The 21,055-nt window shown below is 48.9% G+C and overlaps 1 protein-coding gene across 4 annotated transcripts in view; it reads left to right on the forward strand.

Moving 5' to 3' along the window:
• Window positions 1-5,519: 5,519 nt before the first annotated feature.
• Window positions 5,520-21,055, forward strand: part of MED24 (mediator complex subunit 24) — a 94,787-nt gene continuing 79,251 nt past the window's right edge. For all 4 annotated transcript variants that reach the window (XM_060256775.1, XM_060256776.1, XM_060256777.1 and 1 more), the window contains exons 1-2: window positions 5,520-5,656; window positions 20,275-20,357. In XM_060256775.1, coding sequence (XP_060112758.1) covers window positions 5,524-5,656; window positions 20,275-20,357 — 216 coding nt within the window. In that variant the 5' untranslated portion in view covers window positions 5,520-5,523. The remainder of the gene's footprint in view (window positions 5,657-20,274; window positions 20,358-21,055) is intronic.

Raw genomic sequence — 21,055 nt, forward strand, 5'->3', positions numbered from 1 at the left:
CTTGAAGAGGGTATGTGTCTCTTTAAATCACTTTCCCATGCCAAGCCAGCTAGAGGCTTGGAGAATGCATTTAAAGTTGCTTTCTTTCCACTTCTCCCTGCCCTCCCTTCTATTTTTCTACCTGCCTGCCTTCCTGTCTTGCAGCTCTCAAGCGTATGACATTTATTCTATGTAGCTCTGACGTTAAGCAAGTTTGGCCACCCCTGCCCTAGAGCAAAATTTTGTGCTTGTAGGATTTGTGCAGATCTTATTTCTGGGTATCAAGATCTTAGTCTGGATAGGCCCGTGTCAGCCATGTCTTTGTGGATGGGCAACTTTTTGTTTTCAGTGATCTTTCCATATTCACACCTCCTTGCGCACCCTGGATAATGCTAGAGAGCTAGAACTTCTGGCAGCCAGACCATTGTTGGCTCTCCTGGCTACACTACATACCCCTGTGGCAGGGGTGCCAGACATGTGTCCCAGGGGCCGAATCAGGCCCTCGGAGGGCTCCTCTCAGGCCCCTGAGCAACTGGCTTTTGTCTGCTCCCTTCTCTCTCTCCCTTGCTTCCTTCTGCATCTCAGTGTGCTTTGCAAGGCTTGCTGAATTGCACAGGAGCTACAGAGCAAAACCACGATTTTCTCCATTGGTTGAGGCTCCTCCCCCTCTTGGTACTCTGGGGAGGGAGGGAAAGAGCCAGAGCTTCCTTTGCCCAGTTCCCTGGATCCCATGGCAGGTATACAAAGAAAGCACCTTTAAGACCAAGAGGTGCTAATGTTTTCAGCATGTTTTATTTTAAGTTTTTTTTTTAAAAAAATCTTTAGTAGTGTTTGTCTGTGTCCTTTAAAAAGTTTATATCTCTGGTACCTAACCTTAAGTAGGTACACACATGACCCGGCCCGACAAGGTCTCATTTATGTCAGATTCAGCCCTTGTAAGAAATGAGTTCCACACCTCTGATCTGTGCCTGCAGAAAATGCATTATGGGTTCAATGTTGCTGGTAATTCAGTGACAATCCATAGCCCAAGAGCCAGCTGTGATTCCCCAATGTGTTCCCTTTATTACATCAGATTTAATTTTGGTTTGGGTTGCGGATTGACTTCCTCCCCATCATTTTGCAAATCGACAAAACATACGTATACTCTCTCACATAATTCCTAGGCATAATAACCTGTTAAGACATTACAACGCTAGCTGCTAAGCTTCAAAAATGGCCATTGTGGCCGTTGCCTCATGGAACGGTTTGCCTGAGGAGGTGGAGAGAGCTCCCACTGCCTTGGCTTTTCACGATGCAAAACTCAACTGTTCTAGCGGGCTTTTCTGCACAGGTGAAAGGGCTGCTCTGTACAAAATGGCTTTATAAACTTGCTTAGATAAACGATTCAGGATTTTACTCTGTACTGCAGGGGTGTGGAACTCATGAGGGCCAGATCAGACATAAATGAGACCTTGTTGGGCCGTGCCATGCTGGGTTGGGCCGGGCAATGTGTTACCTATTTAAGATTAGGTCGCAGAGATATAAATTTTATAAAGAACACAGACAAACACAAATGCTTTCTTTATATTTCTCCTGTGGGTTCCAGGGAACTGGGTAAAGGAAGCTCTGGCTCTTTCCCGCCTTCCCCAGGGCACTAGGAGGGGGAGGAGCCTCAGCCAATAGAAGGAAGAGAGGCTCAGCTCAGTAGCTCGGCTGTGCAATTGAGAGAGCCTGGCAAAGCAAGCTATTCCTCCCCCCCCCCTTCCTCCCCAAGGGAGGAGCCTCAGCCAAAGAAGAAAACAGAGGTTTTGCTCTGTAGCTCCTGTGCAATTGAGCAAGCCTTGCAAAGCAAGCTGTGATGCAGAAGGAAGCAAGAGAGAGAGAGAAGGAAGCAGATGACAGCCAGTTGCTCAGGGGCCTGATAGGAGCCCTCCAGGGGTCTGATTCGGCCCCCGAATTGCATCTTCAACACTTCTGGTCTAATTCTTATTGGAAGCAGAATCCTATTTATGTAATTTCTGTACCGCTTAATGGGTCATCGTGTGAATATTTACACCATGCTTCATTTCTTTCTGGAGGTTCCAGGCTTCTGAAATCCTAATGCACCGATTATTGAACATCCTGTTTTGTGGATTCTACTGACTTATTATGGGTAATTTTCCTTGAGCGGGAAAGGCAGACCATAAAGAAAGTTAGTGAATTTAAAAAATAAAAATAAATCCGTTTGTTAATTGTATGAAACAATCTTTAGATGCAGGGAGAAAGCAGGGGGGATTTTTCCACAAACATTTTTTTGGCCCCACGTCTGAATCGGTTAAAGGTCTGTGCTCCTGAAAAGCAGTTCTGTGGATAGGTGTGCCTGAGAGAGAGCCTTTCCGCTGTAATTGAGCCAATGTCGTGCTGCCTGGCTGTCAAACACAATTTGGGGAAGAGGCAATAGAAACGGTCACCTTATCCATCAGGAGTGCTGGGCTGAAGAATGGGATTTGGACTCGGCTCTCTCACATTTTTACCGTGTCAGGTGTTGTTCCTGGGAGGGGGCAGCTTGCTGTTAATGTGGCAGATTGCAAGGGATGGAGAGGTGGGTTTAATGAAGCAGCCCTTGACACTGTCAGTTTGAAAATCCTTTAAATGACACATTCCACTGGGCAAGGGCCTTTGGCCGTTTTCCTGAAACATAAGGGCTGGTGCCAAATTGGGGAACAGCGCTCTGGAGATCCGCAGGTGGCCCCTGAGTTATTGATTGTCACTGAGTTAGCAGTAGTATTGAATAAACATTGAATAACGCATTTTCTGCAGGCACAGATGATCTTGGGATGGACAGGGAAACCTTTGCTAGTTTTCTACACCTCAGAAAAACGAACATTTATAGTAGTATATAAATGGTTTATATATATATAGCACACATATATATAGCGCATGAGCCCTGTGGCGCACAGCGGTAAAGCTGCAGTCGTAAGCTCTGCTCACGACCTGAGTTTGATCCCAGCGGAAGCTGGGTTCAGGTAGCTGGCTCCAGGTTGACTCATCCTTCCATCCTTCTGAGGTCGGTAAAATGAGTCCCCAGCTTGCTGGGGGGGAAGTGTAGATGACTGGGGAAGGCAACGGCAAACCACCCTGTAAAAAGTCTGCCGTGAAAACGTTGTGAAAGCAATATCACCCCAGAGTCGGAAATGACTGGTGCTTGCACCTTTACCTTTATATATAAAGCAGGGGCCCTTTGGTGCAGAGTGGTAAAGCTGCAGTACTGCAGTCCAAGCTGTGCTCATGACCTGAGTTCGATCCCAGTGGAAGCTGGGTTCAGGTAGCCAGCTAAAGATTCACTCAGCCTTCCATCCTTCCGAGGTCCGTAAAATGAGTACAAAGCTTGCTGGGGCTAAAGCGTAGGTGACTGTGGAAGACAATGGCAAACCACCCCGTAAAAAAGTCTGCCGTGAAAACGTTGTGATGCGACGTCACCCCAGAGTCAGAAACGACTAGTGCTTGCACAGGGAACTACCTTTACCTTTATAAATGGTAAATGAATTCATATAAATTAATCTTTTACCTTCCTAGTTGCAATCCTTAATTTAAAATTTTTTTTGGGGGGGGGCATCGGGTCACAGTTCACTTATGATGACTTTGTTGGGGTTTTCAAGGCAAGAGATGTTCAGAGGCGGTTTGCCATTGCCGGGCTCTGCGTAGCAACCCTGGTATTCCTGGGAGGTCTCCCATCCAAACACTGACTAGGGCCAACCCTGCTTAGCTTTTGAAATCTGATGAGATCAGGCCAGGGGTGGAATTCTAGCAGGAGCTCCTTTGCATATTAGGCCACACACCCCTGATGTAGCCAATCCTCCTGGAGCTTGCAGTAGGCCCTGTACTGAGAGCCCTGTAAGGAATTCTAGCAGGACCTCCTTTGCATATTAGGCCACACACCCCTGATGTAGCCATTTCTCCTAGAGCTTACAGCAGGCCCTGTACTGAGAGCCCTGTAAGGAATTCTAGCAGGACCTCCTTTGCCTATTAGGCCACACCCCCTGATGTAGCCAATCCTCCTGGAGCTCTCAGTAGGCCCTGTACAAAGAGCCCTGTAAGGAATTCTAGCAGGACCTCCTTTGCATATTAGGCCACACCCCCTGATGCAGCCAATCCTCTCGGAGCTTACAGCAGGCCCTGTACGAAGAGCCCTGTAAGGAATTCTAGCAGGGGCTCCTTTGCATATTAGGCCACACACCCCTGATGTAGCCAATCCTCCTGGAGCTCTCAGTAGGCCCTGTACTGAGAGCCCTGTAAGGAATTCTAGCAGGACCTCCTTTGCCTATTAGGCCACACACCCCTGATGTAGCCAATCCTCCTGGAGCTTACAAAAAAGAGCCTTGTAAGCTCTTGGAGGATTGGCTACATCGAGGTGTGTGGCCTAATATGCAAAGGAGTTCCTGCTAGAATTCCACCCTGGATTAGGCTACCCTTGGCCATCTAGGGCAGGAGTTGTAATCCTTGGGTAGCTGTGAAACACGTGGGTGGAGCAGAGAAAGTGCTCCGTCTACCAGTGTGGTGTAGTCATTAGAATGCTGGACTAGAACAGAGGTGGCCAAACTCTGGTTTGGGAGCCACATGTGCCCCTTTCGCACAGATTGTGTGGCTCTTGGAGGTTGAGGAAGAACTTCATGCAGTCAATGTGCTTAGCAGGGCCTCAGTCAGCCTCCGAGCACTGATCCATAGGTAGGCAACTATTTGCAAACTTTTCTCCTCCACCACAGAGGTTACCTGGAGACCTAGAGCAGGGAAAAAGAGCACAAGAGCCAAGGAAGTTAGTGTAAGGAGGGGCAGAATTAAAGAGGGCGGTGCAGGGTTCCCCCTTAGTTTCAGAGCTCTTGAGGGAGCTGTATTTATTAAACTTTACATCAAGGGAAAGAGAGAAGCATAATGATACAAATGGTTGTCAGTGAATTTATATGGTACATGTCTGTTTCCTTCTCCCACTGGGGCCAAAAATAATTCCCTAACCTTTCCCTATGCTGGTCTTATGGGGACTGTTATTCCCAGCTTTTGTTTTTAATAAAGTCTCCTTCTAGCATGGTCGTGTTGTAAAGGGCATACATATGTTTTTTTATCTTTTTATGCAAAAAAAAGTATGAAGAGTTTTAATAAAGGCGTGTGTAATATTTGTTCACGTCTTGCGGCTCTCAACCATCTGAAGTTTACTTTATGCGGTTGTTATGTTAAACAAGTTTGGCCTCTCCTGGACTAGAATCTGGCAAACCCAGGTGTGAATCCTCCCTCTGCCACTGAAGCTTAGTGGGTGACCATGGGCCAGCTCTTAGCCTCACCCACCTCGCAGGAAGAAATGGAGAAGGGGGGAATGTTGTAAGCCACTTTGGGTTCTCAGTGGGGAGAAAAGCAGGGTACAAATGTATTTCATTCATAAATAAATCTTCACTGAAAGAAGACAGGGATTCTGAAGCCCATGCCTGCTGAAAAAGTGTTACCTGTTCGTTAAACGCTAAATCTGTGAAGCTTGACTGGGACGCTTGCAGGTGTTGCACTGTCACGTTTTCTTTCTCTGCCTTCCAGGAAAGAAAAATGATGAAAGTGGTCAATCTCAAGCAGGCCATCCTCCAGGCATGGAAGGAGCGGTGGAGCGATTACCAGTGGGCCATAAACATCAAGAAATTCTTCCCCAAGGGGACTACGTGGGACATCCTGAATTTAGCAGGTCTGGTTCTTGGGTTGTGCTGCAGATAGGGGTTTGCTGGCATTTTTGTTCTCCAGCTGGTTAACCTGTTGAAACAGGGCATGCTGTTCTTGGCAGAATGGGTCTGTGAACCTGGGTCTGCGATCCTAGTCCAAAGCTCTTTTGCTACACTGCAGAATAAGTGGTCTATCTTTATTAGACATTTGTTCATAAGAATCCAGATAATAACGAATAGGAGACGGTACAATTGTACTGTAGTGCAGGGATTCCGAACCTGGTGCACATGGGCACCACAGCGCCTGCCAACATATTTGCTTGTGCCTTCCAAATATTTTTAGAAATCGGCTGGGGTTTTTGCTCATCGTGGCTTCTGATTGGCCGTTGGAGCTTTGATTGGCATTGCTGATTTTTTTTTTTAAAAATGTTACTTTGGCTCCACAGTAGAAGGATCTTCACAGCGTGACTGATGGTAAGCTGGGGCATTCAGTTTGTAGCTGGCTCCACCTCCTCCAGCAGCCATTTTTGGCAGCCATTTTGTCGCCACACCCACCGTTGCCGTGTCAAAATTCCAAAGGTGCTTCAATTGCAAAAGCCTGGGGACCCTACATTATGGCTTGATTATAGTCTGTGGTTTCCATCTCCTTAGGGATCCTCATTTAATCAAGCATAGCTTTTGCTGGGAGCTCCATCAGTTTTTGGAAGCATTTTATATAAGACAAAATGCAAATGACAGAAAGGAGGCAGAGTAAGTAATATTTCACCCCACCTCCCGAAAATCACTCTATATTTAGTATATTTTAAATTATATAATTAGTATATTTTAAGTCCTGCTTTTTGTGCAAGGAGGGAAGTTAGAAGAAGAAGATATTGGATTTATATCCTGCCCTCCACTCCGAAGAGTCTCAGAGCGGCTCACAATCTCCTTTCCCTTCCTCCCCCACAACAGACACCCTGTGAGGTAGATGAAGATATTGGATTTATATCCCGCCCTCCACTCCGAAGAGTCTCAGAGCGGCTCACAATCTCCTTCACCTTCCTCCCCCACAACAGACACCCTGTGAGGTAGATGAAGATATTGGATTTATATCCCGCCCTCCACTCCGAAAGTCTCAGAGCGGCTCACAATCTCCTTCACCTTCCTCCCCCACAACAGACACCCTGTGAGGTAGATGAAGATACTGGATTTATATCCCGCCCTCCACTCCGAAGAGTCTCAGAGCAGCTCACAATCTCCTTTACCTTCCCCCCCCACAGCAGACACCCTGTGAGGTAGATTAAGATATTGGATTTATATCCCGCCCTCCACTCCGAAGAGTCTCAGAGGGGCTCACAATCTCCTTTACCTTCCTCCCCCACAACAGACACCCTGTGAGGTAGATGAAGATATTGGGTCTATATCCCGCCCTCCACTCCGAAGAGTCTCAGAGCAGCTCACAATCTCCTTTACCTTCCCCCCCCCCACAACAGACACCCTGTGAGGTAGATGAAGATATTGGATTTATATGTAATGTAATGTAATGTAATGTAAAATTTTATTTATACCCCGCCCTCCCCCGCCAGAGCAGGCTCAGGGCGGCTTACAACATTTAAAATGAACAATACAATAATAAAACATTAAAAACACATTAAAACCAATCAGCGATTAAAACATTCCTAGACTAACAGTGGCGGTAATCATTATTAATTTAGCAGTAAACATTGGTACCATCATTAATGAACGCCTGTTTGAAGAGGGCGGTCTTGCAGGCCCTGCGGAACTGATCTAAGTTCCGCAGGGCCCGCACCTCCTCTGGGAGCTGGTTCCAGAGTTGTGGGGCTGCGGCGGAAAAGGCCCGAGTGCGGGTGCTTTGCAGTTTTACTTCTTTCGGCCCAGGGATATTCAGTTTATTTTTGCCTACTGACCTCAGTGCTCTCTGGGGCTCATATGGGGAGAGACGGTCCCTCAGGTAGGTCGGTCCTTGGCCATATAGGGCTTTAAAGGTTATGACCAGCACTTTGTACCGGATCCGGTATACAATCGGCAGCCAGTGCAGTCCGCGCAGCCCAGGCCGTATATGCCTCCATCTTGGAAGACCAAGTAGTAGCCTGGCTGCTGCATTCTGCACTAGCTGCAGTTCCCGGGTCCGGTATAGAGGCAGCCCCATGTAGAGAGCGTTACAGTAGTCCAGTCTTGAGGTGACCGTCGCATGGATCGCCATCGCTAGGTCCTGCCGCTCTAGGAAAGGGGCCAACTGCCTCGCCCGCCTCAGATGAAAGAATGCTGACTTGGCAGTGGCTGTTATCTGGGCCTCCATTGATAATGAAGGCTCCAGTAAAACACCCAGGCTCTTCACCCGTTGCGCCGTCTTCAGTGGCGCCCCGTCAAAGGCCGGGAGAGATATTTCCTTCCCCAGAGTGCCACGACCCACCTGGAGAACCTCTGTCTTCGCTGGGTTCAACTTCAGCCCGCTCAGTCTGAGCCACGTTGCAACAGCCTGCAAAGCCCGGTCCAGGTTCCCCGGGGCGGAGGCGGGCCGGCCGTCCATTAGCAGATAGAGCTGGGTGTCATCTGCATATTGATGGCAACCCAGCCCAAATCTCTGGGCAATCTGGGCGAGGGGGCGCATATAGATGTTGAATAACATCGGGGAGAGAACTGCTCCCTGGGGCACCCCACAATCTAGTGTGCGCCTCTGGGATCGCTCACCCCCAATTGCCACCCTCTGTCCCCGACCCATGAGGAAGGAGGAAAGCCATTGTAAGGCCAGCCCCTCTACCCCTATGTCGGCGAGGCGGTGAATCAGCAGCTGATGGTCGACTGTATCAAATGCAGCCGACAGGTCTAGTAACATCAGTATTGCCACACCGCCTCGATCCAGTTGCCGCTGGAGATCATCCACCAAGGCGACCAGGACCGTCTCCGTCCCATGGCCCGGCCGGAAGCCAGACTGGCATGGGTCTAAGACAGAAGCGTCATCTAGAAATCTCTGTAGCTGCAACGCCACTGCCCTCTCGATGATTTTACCTAAAAATGGTAAATTAGACACCGGTCGGTAGTTTGCCAATTCGGCCGGGTCTGCTGTAGATTTTTTCAAGAGGGGGCGGACCAAGGCCTCTTTCAGAGGCGTTGGAAAATGCCCCTCTAGGAGGGATCTATTTATGATGTCCCGTAAAGGGCATCTAAGCTCCCTCTGGCAAGATTTAATCAGCCAAGAGGGGCACGGGTCCAGATCACATGTTGTCGGGCGAGCAGCAGAGAGAATTCCATCAACTTCTTCCAGGCTGAGCGGGTCGAAGTGATCCAGTGTCAAATCTGAAGACAGGCGCGGAGCCTCAGATTCACTTACTGTATCTAATGTGATAGGCAGGTCCTGGCGGAGCGACGAGATTTTATCTGCAAAATATTTCGCAAATGCCTCACAGCCTATCTCTAATTCTCTAATATTTGGTTTGCCTTGTGGCAATGCTATAAGATCTCCAATTACCCTAAATAATTGTGCCGGGCGCGATTTTGCAGATGCAATCTTGGCTGCAAAGTATTCTTTCTTTGCAGCCTTGACTGCCATCTCATAAGACCTCATAAGCGTTCTATAGGATGTTCTCGTCGCTTCGTCTCGAGTATGCCTCCACCGTCTCTCTAGTCGTCTGAGCCCTTGTTTCAGCTGGCGTAACTCCATGGTATACCATGGAGCCAGCCTCTTACGAGGGCGCAGAGGGCGCCGAGGTGCAATTTCATCGATGGCCCTGGATAGCTGGCCCTGCCAGACTTCCACCAGGTCATCGAGGGAATTGCCAGTGGGCCAGGGATCCCTCAGGGCTGTTTGGAACCGTTCCGGGTCCATCAAGCCCCGGGGGCGAGCCAAAATAGGCTCTCCGCCCATACAGGGTTGGGGCAACGTCTCCATACGGGCCTTAAGGGCTAGGTGATCCGACCATGGAACCGCTTCAGCCGCGATATTGTTCACCAGAATCCCGGATGCAAAGATCAGGTCTAATGTGTGCCCGGCCTGATGCGTGGGAGTTGTGACAAATTGAGAGAGTCCCAGTGTCGCCATGGAAGACACTAGGTCCATCGCCTGAGTGGAGGCCGTGTCATCGGCATGGACATTGAAGTCACCCAGGACCATAAGCCCCGGGAACTCCAATGCCCAGCCCGCCACTGCCTCCAATAGTGATGGTAAGGCGCCGGCTGGTGCGTTGGGCGGACGGTACACCAGCCAGATCGCCAACCCCTCTCCAACATCCCACATCAGGCCGGCACATTCAATGCCATCGATCTTTGGTGCCGGGAGAGCCCGAAAGGTGTAACCCTCCCGTATGAACAACGCTACCCCTCCCCCCCGCCCGTTATTCCGTGACTGGTGAAAGACCGAGTAACCTGGGGGGGGGTCATCTGGGAGAGAGCTACTGTCTCTCCGTCCCGCACCCAGGTCTCGGTCACGCAAGCCAGGTCCGCATCCTGTTGGAGTAAGAACTCCTTAAGGGTCGAGGTCTTGTTGTTGATGGACCTGGCGTTGCATAACACCAGTGACGGAGACGAGCATTTCCTCTTAGTCCCACTACCTACCACTGTTGGGATGGGAAGTAGACTGGAAGGTGGCCGAGCACCATTTTGTCTCTGTCTCCTTCTCTTATATATCTGTCTATTCCCACCGTCATATCTTCCCCTCCCCAGGAGCACTGGAATCCCTTGGGCAGACATCCGCACTTGTCTGGATAGCTCTCAGTATAACCTCTCACAGTTGCCGCCCTCCACTCCGAAGAGTCTCAGAGCGGCTCACAATCTCCTTTCCCTTCCTCCCCAGCAACAGACACCCTGTGAGGTAGATGAAGATATTGGATTTATATCCCGCCCTCCACTCCAAAGAGTCTCAGAGCGGCTCACAATCTCCTTTCCCTTCCTCCCCAGCAACAGACACCCTGTGAGGTAGATGAAGATATTGGATTTATATCCTGCCCTCCACTCCGAAGAGTCTCAGAGCGGCTCACAATCTCCTTTCCCTTCCTCCCCAGCAACAGACACCCTGTGAGGTAGATGAAGATATTGGATTTATATCCTGCCCTCCACTCCGAAGAGTCTCAGAGCGGCTCACAATCTCCTTTACCTTCCTCCCCCACAACAGACACCCTGTGAGGTGGGTGGGGCTGGAGAGGGCTCTCACAGCAGCTGCCCTTTCAAGGACAACCTCTGCCAGAGCTATGGCTGACCCAAGGCCATTTCAGCAGGTGCAAGTGGAGGAGTGGGGAATCAAACCCGGTTCTCCCAGATAAGAGTCCGCACACTTAACCACTACACCAAACTGGCTAGGCTGAGGGATACCGGTTGGGTCTAGGATAAGTAGCTGTGGCTCAGTGGTAGAGCAGCTGCTTGGCATGGAGGAGCAAAATTCCAAAGGTGCTTCAGATGCAAAAAGGCTGGGGACCCTCCGTTACTGCGTGGCAGTGGTCTGTGGTCTCCATCTCCTTATCAAAAGAAGAGAGTGCTCTGGCAAACTGTTCCAGATCCACTTCTGGGTACATTTTTAGGAATGAAAGAAAACTGAAACAAAGCTCAGGGAGAAATTCCAAAATCATAATAGAATGCAACTGATGAAAAACAATTCACTCCTTTCTGATGCATCTCCTTTCCAAGGAAGCTACCGTTCTTCAATAGATGTGAATTCCCCCCTGTATAATTATTGTAGGCTTTGGCTGCTGGTGAGTGTTTGTGGTGATTTCCATATAAACACAGGTTCTTGCAAATAACACTGTAAGTTTCTTGGAGTTGGGTTTGGCCCCATTCCAAAAGTGATTATTAAGATTGTAAGCTCTATTGAGCCGGGTTTAGTGATAGCAACAAACAGGTCTATACGTTTTTTGGATTCAACTTATTCATCCTTGGACCTGAGGAAGATTTGAAATGGTGTACAGGAGGATTGACTCACTAGTCCATACAATATATTTGGGATTTGTATGTTGTATATTTGTAAACAAATGACTGACTGGCTATTACTAATTGTTGTACCTGGAGCAGTGCATTTTTGATTTGTAATCCCCAACTGGGGGCAGGCTAGGGTGGCCATAATGTCTGAAGGCCAGCCAGGGACACCTTTGGGGGGGGGAAGGTAGGGGTGCCCGCCGGAAACAGGAAGTGACGTCACTTCCGGCGACATCACTTCCGGTGACGTCATGCCACTGCCAGAAACAGGAAGTGACGTCACTTCCGGTGACGTCATTCCCCCCCCCCCCGCGCCACCTGCCGGAAACAGGAAGTGACATCACTTCCTGTGACATCATTTTCCCCGCGCCACCTGCCGGAAGCAGGAAGTGACACGCGCAGGGATGCTCCCTCCCTCACTCGCCGCCTTCCCCGCCCGCCCGCGCGGCCCACCGGCTCTCTGGCTGGCTAAACCGGGACCTCTAATGGTCCCGGTATAGCCAGCCCGGGAGGCGGGAATAGGGGGCCAGAACCGGGACTTTCCCGGGTGCCCGGGACGGTCTGGCCACCCTAGGGCAGGCAATCCCCTGGTTTGGAGCCCCCTCCCCCTTCAGGGTTATCAGAAAGCAGGAGGGGGGAGGGAAATGTCTGCTGGGCACTCCGTTATACCCTATGGAGATTGGTTCCCATAGGATATAATAGAAAATTGATTCATGAGTATCTGGGGTTTTGGAGGGGCTGTTTATTGAGGTAGAGGCACCAGATTTTCCGCATAGCATCTGGTGCCTCTCCTCAAACCTCCCCCCCAAGTTTCAAAAAGATTGGACCAGGGGGCCCAATGCTATGAGCTCCCAAAAGAAGTGCCCCTATCCTCCACTATTTCCAAATGGAGGGAAGGCATTTAAAAGGAGCGTGGTCCCTTTAAATGTGATGGCCAGAACCTCCGTTGGAGTTCAGCCATGCTTGTCACACCCTTGCTCCTGGCTCCACCCCCAACGTCTCCTGGCTCCACCCCTAAAGTCCCCAGATATTTCTTGATTTGTTCCTGGCAACCCTAGTTGGTAATACCACCTTGGGCTTTATGCTACAAAAGGGAATTAGCTGAAGTAGACTCTGCAGAGGAGTATCATGCAGTGGCATATCTGGGAAGCATGGAATTGTTTTTATAGTCTGTGTTCTGAACATTCTAAGTCGGGACGCTTTTCAGAAAGATGGATTGGGAATCTAGGAACGAATACTCTGCACCTGGGTTTCCCTTTTTGTGATATCTAGTCTAGATGCTGGTCATATTTCATTTGCATACCTGTGTTCTGAAAACGCGCGTAGGGAATTTGCTGGAAAAATGGCGAGAGAAGCACGTCTGTGTGATTTGCAGCTGATTGGCTGCAAGTGTGAAGTGGAGCGATGGTCGAAAAACTTCATGCAGCGTGTTAACCTAGCTTGCCTCTGACCAGTCACACACCTTGGAACGACAGTGCTTGCTGGCTTGGCCCTCCCTGTTTTCAGGCTGCAGGGAGAGATAGCTCAAGCAATGGAAACAGCCCTGCCATGATGGGTCATTAGGAAGGCTGTCAACAGGTTTAAAGAGCCCTGGGTGAAAAACATGCCTAGTCTGCTAATAGTTCCTGTTCAAAATCAGCCTGTCTTTTTAGAAGCACTTGCAAATTAACAAAAGCAATCACTTCAAAGGCATCTTTGTAATATTCTAGTTTCTTATAGGGCTGCCACAGCAGATCCAAAATGATTGAGAAAAAAGAAGATGCCCTTTTTGTTTTAGAGCTCCACTGGTTAGAACTGGCCCTTGCTGATTAAAATAGCTTTTCACTTAAAACCATAGTTTGCTTGCCCCCAGAGTGCAGATTGTAGGTTGGAAAATTCCTGGAGATTGTGGGTGGAGTTTAGGGAGAAGAGAATTCAGCCAGGGATGTGAAACTCTAGCTCAGGAGTGTCAAACATGCGGCCCGGGGGCTGCTCAGGCCCTCAGAGGGCTCCTATCAGGCCCCCAAGCAACCCCAATCTACTTCCTTCTCCCTCTCTCTTGCTTCCTTCTGCATCACAGCTTGCTTTGCCAGGTTTGCTCAGTTGCACAGGGGCTGCAGAGCAAAGCCTTTATTTTCTTTATTGGCTGAGGCTCCTCCCTCGGAGAGGAAGGGGGCAGGGAGAGCTTGCTTTGCCAGACTCTCAATTGTACAGCAGAGCTACTAAGCCAAGCCTCTCTTCCTTCTACTGGCTGAGGCTCCTCCCCTCCTGGCCCCCTGGAGAAGGAAGGAAAGAGTCAGAGCTTCCTTTGCCCAGTTCCCTGGATCCCCTGGGAGAGATACAAAGAAAGCACCTTTAAGACCAATGAGTTCTAATGTTTTAATCTTTGTGTTTGTCTGTGTCATCTATAATGTTTATATCTCTGCTGCCTAAATAGGTACACACACAGCATGGCCCGACAAGGTTTCATTTGCTCGGGGAGGGACGGTGGCTCAGTGGTAGAGCATCTGCTTGGGAAGCAAAAGGTCCCAGTTTCAATCCCTGGCATCTCCAAAAAAGGGTCCAAGAAAATAGGTGTGAAAAACCTCAGCTTGTGACCCTGGAGAGCCGCTGCCAGTTTGAGAAGACAATACTGACTTTGATGGACCAAAGGTCTGATTCAGTATAAGGCAGCTTCATATGTTCATTTACGTCCGTTCCGGCCCTCATAACAAATGAGTTCGACACCCCTGCCCTAGCTAGAGTCCACCCTACGAAGCTGCTGTTTTCTCCAGAGATCCTGGTCTGTGTAATCTGGAGACCAGTTGCAATTGCTGGAGAACTCCAGCCCCCACCTGGAGTTTGGCAACCCTCCATGAAACCCATAACATAGGACCTGAAGCATCGGTAGCGTCACGGTTTCAAAGCTGTGCGGTTGTTTCTGCCAGGGCGGTGAAATGATTAGAGGGTACCAGAGCTAGGAACTGGGGGTACTCAGCTAATGTTCCCTCTAATCCCCCTCCCACACACACACACTGAGCGGAGCAGTTCACATCCTGAGCAAAATATAACTGCCGTCATCTCAAAATGGACAATGGACAGTGCAGGACCCTGTGTGACTCCGGAGTCCTGCTGAGCGGGGCTTCCTGTGTTAATGTTGAAGCAGGCCTTCGGCCAGTATTGTTTATTCAGACTGGCAGTGCCTCTCGAGGGTCCCAGGCTGACGTCTTCCATATCACCTACTACCTCGTCCTTTCAACTGGAGATGATGGGGATTGAACCTGGGACCTTCTGCATGCCAAGCAGATGCTTTACCACCGAGCCATGGCCTCTCCCTTGTACCGTACTGTGGGGTAGCTGTGGGAGGTAACTGTGGGGGAGGGGTGGTGGCTCAGTGGTAGAGCATCTGCTTGGGAAGCAGAAGGTCCCAGGTTCAATCCCTGGCATCTCCAAAAAAGGGTCCAGGCAAATAGGTGTGAAAAACCTCAGCTTGAGACCCTGGAGAGCCACTGCCAGTCTGAGAAGACAATACTGACTTTGATGGACCAAAGGTCTGGTTCAGTATAAGGCAGTTTCATATGTTCATATGTTCGTACATGGGGCTGCCCTTGAAAGTATGCCCAGACGTTACGTTTGGTATACATAATACTGGCTGGAATGCTGGGACTGTATCACTCCAGTCTGTTCCATGTACAGTGGCTTCCAGTTTGCTTCTAGGCTCATCTCAGTGTGCCGGTATTAACTTTTAAAGCCGTATTCTATGACTTGGGTCCTGTATACCTTAAGAACCCCCTACCCCCCATATGAATTTATCTCATTGGCATAGTCATCTTAGAGGGCACTGTTATCTGTGGCAAGACAGATGGCAACCTGAGAAAGGGCCTTTTCTGCGCACTGTGTACAGTTCTGGTCACCGTAACTCAAAAAGGACGGAGCAGAGCAGGAAAAAATACAGAGGAGGGTGACCAGATAATTAGGGGGTTGGAGCACTTTCACTATAAGGAAAGGCTGAAGAATCTGGGACTTTTCAGTTGAGAAAAGAGACAACTAAGGGGGGGGGGAGATATGATAGAGGTTTATAAAATTATGCATGGGGTGGAGAGAGTTGACAAAGAGAACTTTTTTTCTCTCTTTTCCAAAATGCTAGAACTCAGGGGCATCCAATGGGCAATAGATTTAGGACAGACGAAAGGAAATACTTTTTTTAAACACAGGTAACTGAGGCAAACCTCAACATTCAAAGACACTGCCTGAATCCCAGAGCCAGGAGGCGACATCAGGGGGCCTTGGCCTCTATTCCTTGTTGGTCTTCGAGAGGAACTGCTCGGCCACTGTATGGATGCTTGACTAGATGGACACGGACCCCTGGTCTGATCCAGCAGTGCTCTTACGTCGTGTTGTGGCATCTTCGAAATATTGCCCTTCTGCCACAGCAGAACCGAAATGATTAAAAAAAAAAAAAGGATGCCCTTTTTGGAATTCTTTCCTTGAAGAGATTTCTCTGTCCTCCTCAGTAATTGTCTTCTGCCATTAGTGAAAACATTCATCCCCTTTGGCATTCCGTTATTGACCCTTCATGTTTACTTCAATAGTTGTTGTATATTTATAGTATTGTTTTAAAGTGGATTTTACTGAATGTTTTACTGTTTACAGCCTAGAAGGCTCTAATAGGAAGAACAGGTGGATAGTCTGTTTTCCCTGCATAAATAAGCCAATTGTGCGTTAAGACAGTCCTTCAGGTTGGACTTTCCTGCTATTTTGCTAGGTATGTTCTCTTTCTCTTTTACTAGGTAATCCTATTTTAGAAACAAAACAATGCTTTTCTGGTGATTTCAGTATCGTCTATTGCACAGTGCAAGCTGCGGAGCGTTAAGTTTCCTCTGCATTTTTCTTTTTTTTTTTTAAAGACTGTAAAGTTTTAAAGTCAGGATCTGCTCTGTTTAACTCTGTAACGCACTGCGTAGATTGCTGATGTCATATAAACTATCGTTATTAATATCCCTGCATGACTGTTGGAAAACGTTCCCTCCCCTCCCCCCGCTTTTGCAGCAGAGCTTCAGAGAGAAATCTTTGTTTTCATTTAGATGTGACAACTTTAGGCCTGTGCAGGTTTTGGAAATGATTGATCCGAAAGGATCATATGAAAGGATGCGGAGAGTGATTCTTTAGGTCCGTGTAGTACGGGGTGCCACAGAGTGCTTTTAAAGCGGTGGGGCTGAGTGGGGCTTTTGCTCAGCAAGGCTTTGGTTTGGCCACTGGAGATTTGATTGTGCAGATTTTGCTTTGGCACCAGCTGCCCCCACAGTAGAAGGATCTTCACTGCATAACCAAAGGTCAGCTGCGGTGGCCATTTTGTGGCTGGCTGTGCCTCTTGTGGGAACCATTCTAAGGGAGCCATCTTGTGGCTGGCTCCACCTCCTGGGGGAGCCGTTCTATGGCAGCCATTTTGTGGCAGCGCCCACCGTGCTGTGCCAGAATTCCAAAGGTGCCCATAGGCTCCAGAAACTTTGGGGACCCTTGGTGTAGTAGGTGATAGTTTTGGAGAGCCATCAAAGTTCTCACGGGCGTGAAGAGCCAGTGTGGGCAGAATGTTGGGCTAGGAGCTGGGAGACCTGGGTTCAGATCTGTGCTCTGCCATGGAAGCTTGCTGGGTAATCGTAGGCCAGTTAGTCTCACAGCCTAGCCTACCTCACAAGACTGTTGTGAGAACAATATAGATAAAGGGAGAACTATATGTTTTATAATGTAGTATTTATTGAATTATATGATTTTGATATTGATAATGGATTTATATCCCGCCCTCCACTCCGAAGAGTCTCAGAGCGGTTCACAATCTCCTTTACCTTCCTCCCCCACAACAGACACCCTGTGAGGTGGGTGGGGCTGGAGAGGGCTCTCACAGCAGCTGCCCTTTCAAAGACAACCTCTGCCAGAGCTATGGCTGACCCAAGGCCATGCTAGCAGGCGCAAGTGGAGGAGTGGGGAATCAAACCCGGTTCTCCCTGATAAGAGTCCACACACTTAACCACTACACCAAACTGGCTCTTTTATTGTAATGTATTGTATTGAACTAATATGTTGTGAGCCGCCCTGAGCCTGCTTCAGCGGGGAGGGCGGGAGATAAATAAAAAGTATTATATTATTATTATTATTATTATTATACATCCCCCCATTTACGAGGCAACATAGAGCTGTGGTTAGAATGTTGGGTTCAGATCTCCAGTCTTCCATGGAAGCTCACTAGGTGAGAAGGTTGCCATCCTTTAGGTGGTGACTGGAGATCTCCTGGGATTACAAATGGCCGCTTCGGAAGGCAGATTCTATGGATCGATACCCCACTGAGGTCCCTCCCCTCCCCAAACTCTGCTGTCCTCAGGCTCCACCGTCCAAATTGCAAGGTATTTCCCAACCTGGAGCTGGCAACCCGACTGGGTGACCTTGGGCCAGTCACTCTCTCAGTCTAACTTGCCACGTGGAGGGGTGGGGGTGAGGATCAAATGGAGGAGGAGAGAATGACTGGGGTAAGGTAATTTTGGCTCCCATTGGGGTATAGAGATTGAAAGGAATAAATGAACCGCTTTGCTCTGAGCAGCTCGGAGGACGGGCAGGAGAAAACTGTCCCACAAAAAACAAACCCGTTGGCGATTGGAGGGCAGCCCAGAGGCTGGAAGACATAAATAGCGGAGGTCCTTTGAGGAGGGTTGCTATGGCAATCCCAGGCAGAGGCACCTAGAAAAGTTGGGTTTGATGGATGGGCCTTAGCGGTTGCTTGGCTAGCCCGAAGAGTGTGTGATGGTCGCTGTTGCTAAGGGTAACCCCAGGGTGTAGCTGATAACTGCGAAACTCCTGTAAGGAATGGAATGAGAGGTGGATTGTTGAATGCTGGGGACAGCAGGACAGGGAGTCGGAAGAGAGAAGCCAATGGTTGCTGGCAAGGGCAGCCCCTCTGAATGGTCGCTAAAGCCTCCTCCCCCCCCCCCCCGAAGGAACTGTAAAGGTGTGCGATATTTTAGATTGTTGGCAGTTGTATAGGTGGCTGTAAGAGCCCCGTGGTGCAGAGTGGTAAAAGCTGCAGTACTGCAGTCCTAAGCTCTGCTCACGACCTGAGTTCGATCCCCGCGGAAGCTGGGTTCAGGTAGCCAGCTCAAGGTTGACTCAGCCTGCCATCCTTCCGAGGTTAATAAAATGAGTCCCCAGCTTGCTGTGGGGAAAGGGTAGATGACTGGGGAAGGCAATGGCAAACCACCCTGTAAAAAAAAAAAATGTCTGCTGTGAAAACGTTGTGAAAGCAACATCACCCCATGGTCAGAAACAACTGGTGCTTGCACAGGGGACTTTTTATAGGTGGTTGTAATGATTGTTAGAGCCCCTACAGTTGCTTTTCAGCTTTGGGATGAGGTGAAATAAACACACAGACTATTTCTGAAGTGTTTTATAAATAATGAGGGTGTGTACAATCTGTCTTTGGAAGAAGCGGCTATGGAGGTTTTCTCTCTCTCTCTCTTTTTGCTCTGTATACAAGAGGCGTACGCGTATATGAAAAAGGGAGGCATAATTCAGACGAATGCGATAAACCAAGAGGCTGTCTTGAAGAATTCCCCTAGTGTCAATTAAAAGCTTGGCTGTGCAGGAAGGGGAATGCGTTGCCCTCGCCAAATCTGGTGGAGTGGCAAGCTGCCACTGGGAAGTGCACGCCAGCGGCTGGCACGTCATGCCCTTTTGGAAGATCAGCGTAGTAGTTCTCCAACAGTCTGCCCTATTCTGGTTCTCCTCTTGCCTGAACATGAGGAAGGGAGTGAGCCCGTTGCTGCTCAGCGAAGAGGATGCTGAGCAGAGCATGTGTGCACGCCCTGTTCCATCAGAGGTGGCAGAGGTCATGCAAAGGTCATGTGCATCAATTGCCGCAGATTCAGCGGTTGGGGAGGGCGCTGCAGTGTCCATTTCCTACCCAGAATTCCTGGTGGAAGGACGAGCTAGCTCTCTCCTCCCCCATCTTGAATTATTTACGTCTCGTTATGATGTCAGGGAATGCAGAATTGGAAGACTTTGGCAATTCCTGGAGTGCCCCAGATTTTGTGCGCTTCCTTGCAGATCCTATGCTCGTCTTAATTCAGCCAGTATCATAATGCCCCTGTATAAATCGATGGTGCGGTCTCATTTGGAGTACTGTGTGCAGTTCTGGTCGCCGCACCTCAAAAAGGATATTATAGCATTGGAGAAAGTCCAGAAAAGGGCAACTAGAATGATTAAAGGGCTGGAACACTTTCCCTATGAAGAAAGGTTGAAACGCTTGGGACTCTTTAGCTTGGGGAAACGTCGACTGCGGGGTGACATGATAGAGGTTTACAAGATAATGCATGGGATGGAGAAAGTAGAGAAAGAAGTACTTTTCTCCCTTTCTCACAATACAAGAACTCGTGGGCATTCGATGAAATTGCTGAGCAGCCAGGTTAAAACGGATAAAAGGAAGTACTTCTTCACCCAAAGGGTGATTGGCATGTGGAATTCACTGCCACAGGAGGTGGTGGCGGCCACAAGCATAGCCGCCTTCAAGTGGGGTTTAGATAAAAATATGGAGCAGAGGTCCATCAGTGGCTATTAGCCAGAGTGTGTGTGTATATATAAATTTTTTTGCCACTGTGTGACACAGAGTGTTGGACTGGATGGGCCATTGGCCTGATCCAACATGGCTTCTCTTATGTTCTATGTTCTTAATTCTTCACAAGAGACGCTGCTTGTTTCTCAGGCTGAATTCCCTCCCACTCTCTCTCTCTTTTAATTACAGAAGCCCTTCTAGAACAAGCCATGATTGGCCCATCGCCGAATCCACTACTTCTGTCTTACTTGAAATATGCCATCAGTTCCCAGGTAACAATTCCATCGTAGGCCCTTTATCATTGGAGGGTGAACAGTTGCTGATGGATTAAGCGAGGCCTACCAGTTAGAGGATTCGTGTGTCTCCTTTACAAAACGATGACAGAATCAAGTGTCAGACATCAAAGTCTGAGTCCAGCAGCTTTAAGACCTTTAAGACCCAACAAAGTTTTATTCCCGGTATAAGCTTTCATGTTTAAGCACTTCTTTAGACAGAACTCAGGTGTGTGCATACGGAAGGTTATACCTTGGAATTTGAAGGCTACAATTTCACTATGTAACATTGGGCTTGCTTCTGGGTAGACCTGCTTAGATGGCTCCCAAACTCTGTGATTGTTCATTAGCTGTAATACTGTTAAGCAATCTGTGGCTATGAAAGAGAATCTTGGGGGTCTCATTTTTGCCGTCTGCCAACCAGGTGGCGAGGCTGGATTTTCTTTTCCGATGTTTCCCCCGAGCAAAGAGGCCAAGTGGCATTTTTGCCCCTTCGTCTTCCAGCACAGTGAGCAGAGCTGGGCCGTATTCGTGGGAGATTCTTGCAAGATCTTGCCATCGAGAGGAGCTTTTTTGGTTGCTTTTTAAAGCTTCCTTCCCCCGCCCCCCTCTCTGCAGTTGCTTACTATAAAAGCAGATATGCCCTCACCTCAAAATGTCTGTTTAAATTTGTGCCACACCATTGCCCCAGCAACAAG

Source organism: Heteronotia binoei, chromosome 15 (assembly GCF_032191835.1).
Source record: "Heteronotia binoei isolate CCM8104 ecotype False Entrance Well chromosome 15, APGP_CSIRO_Hbin_v1, whole genome shotgun sequence".
Classification (NCBI taxonomy): domain Eukaryota; kingdom Metazoa; phylum Chordata; class Lepidosauria; order Squamata; family Gekkonidae; genus Heteronotia; species Heteronotia binoei.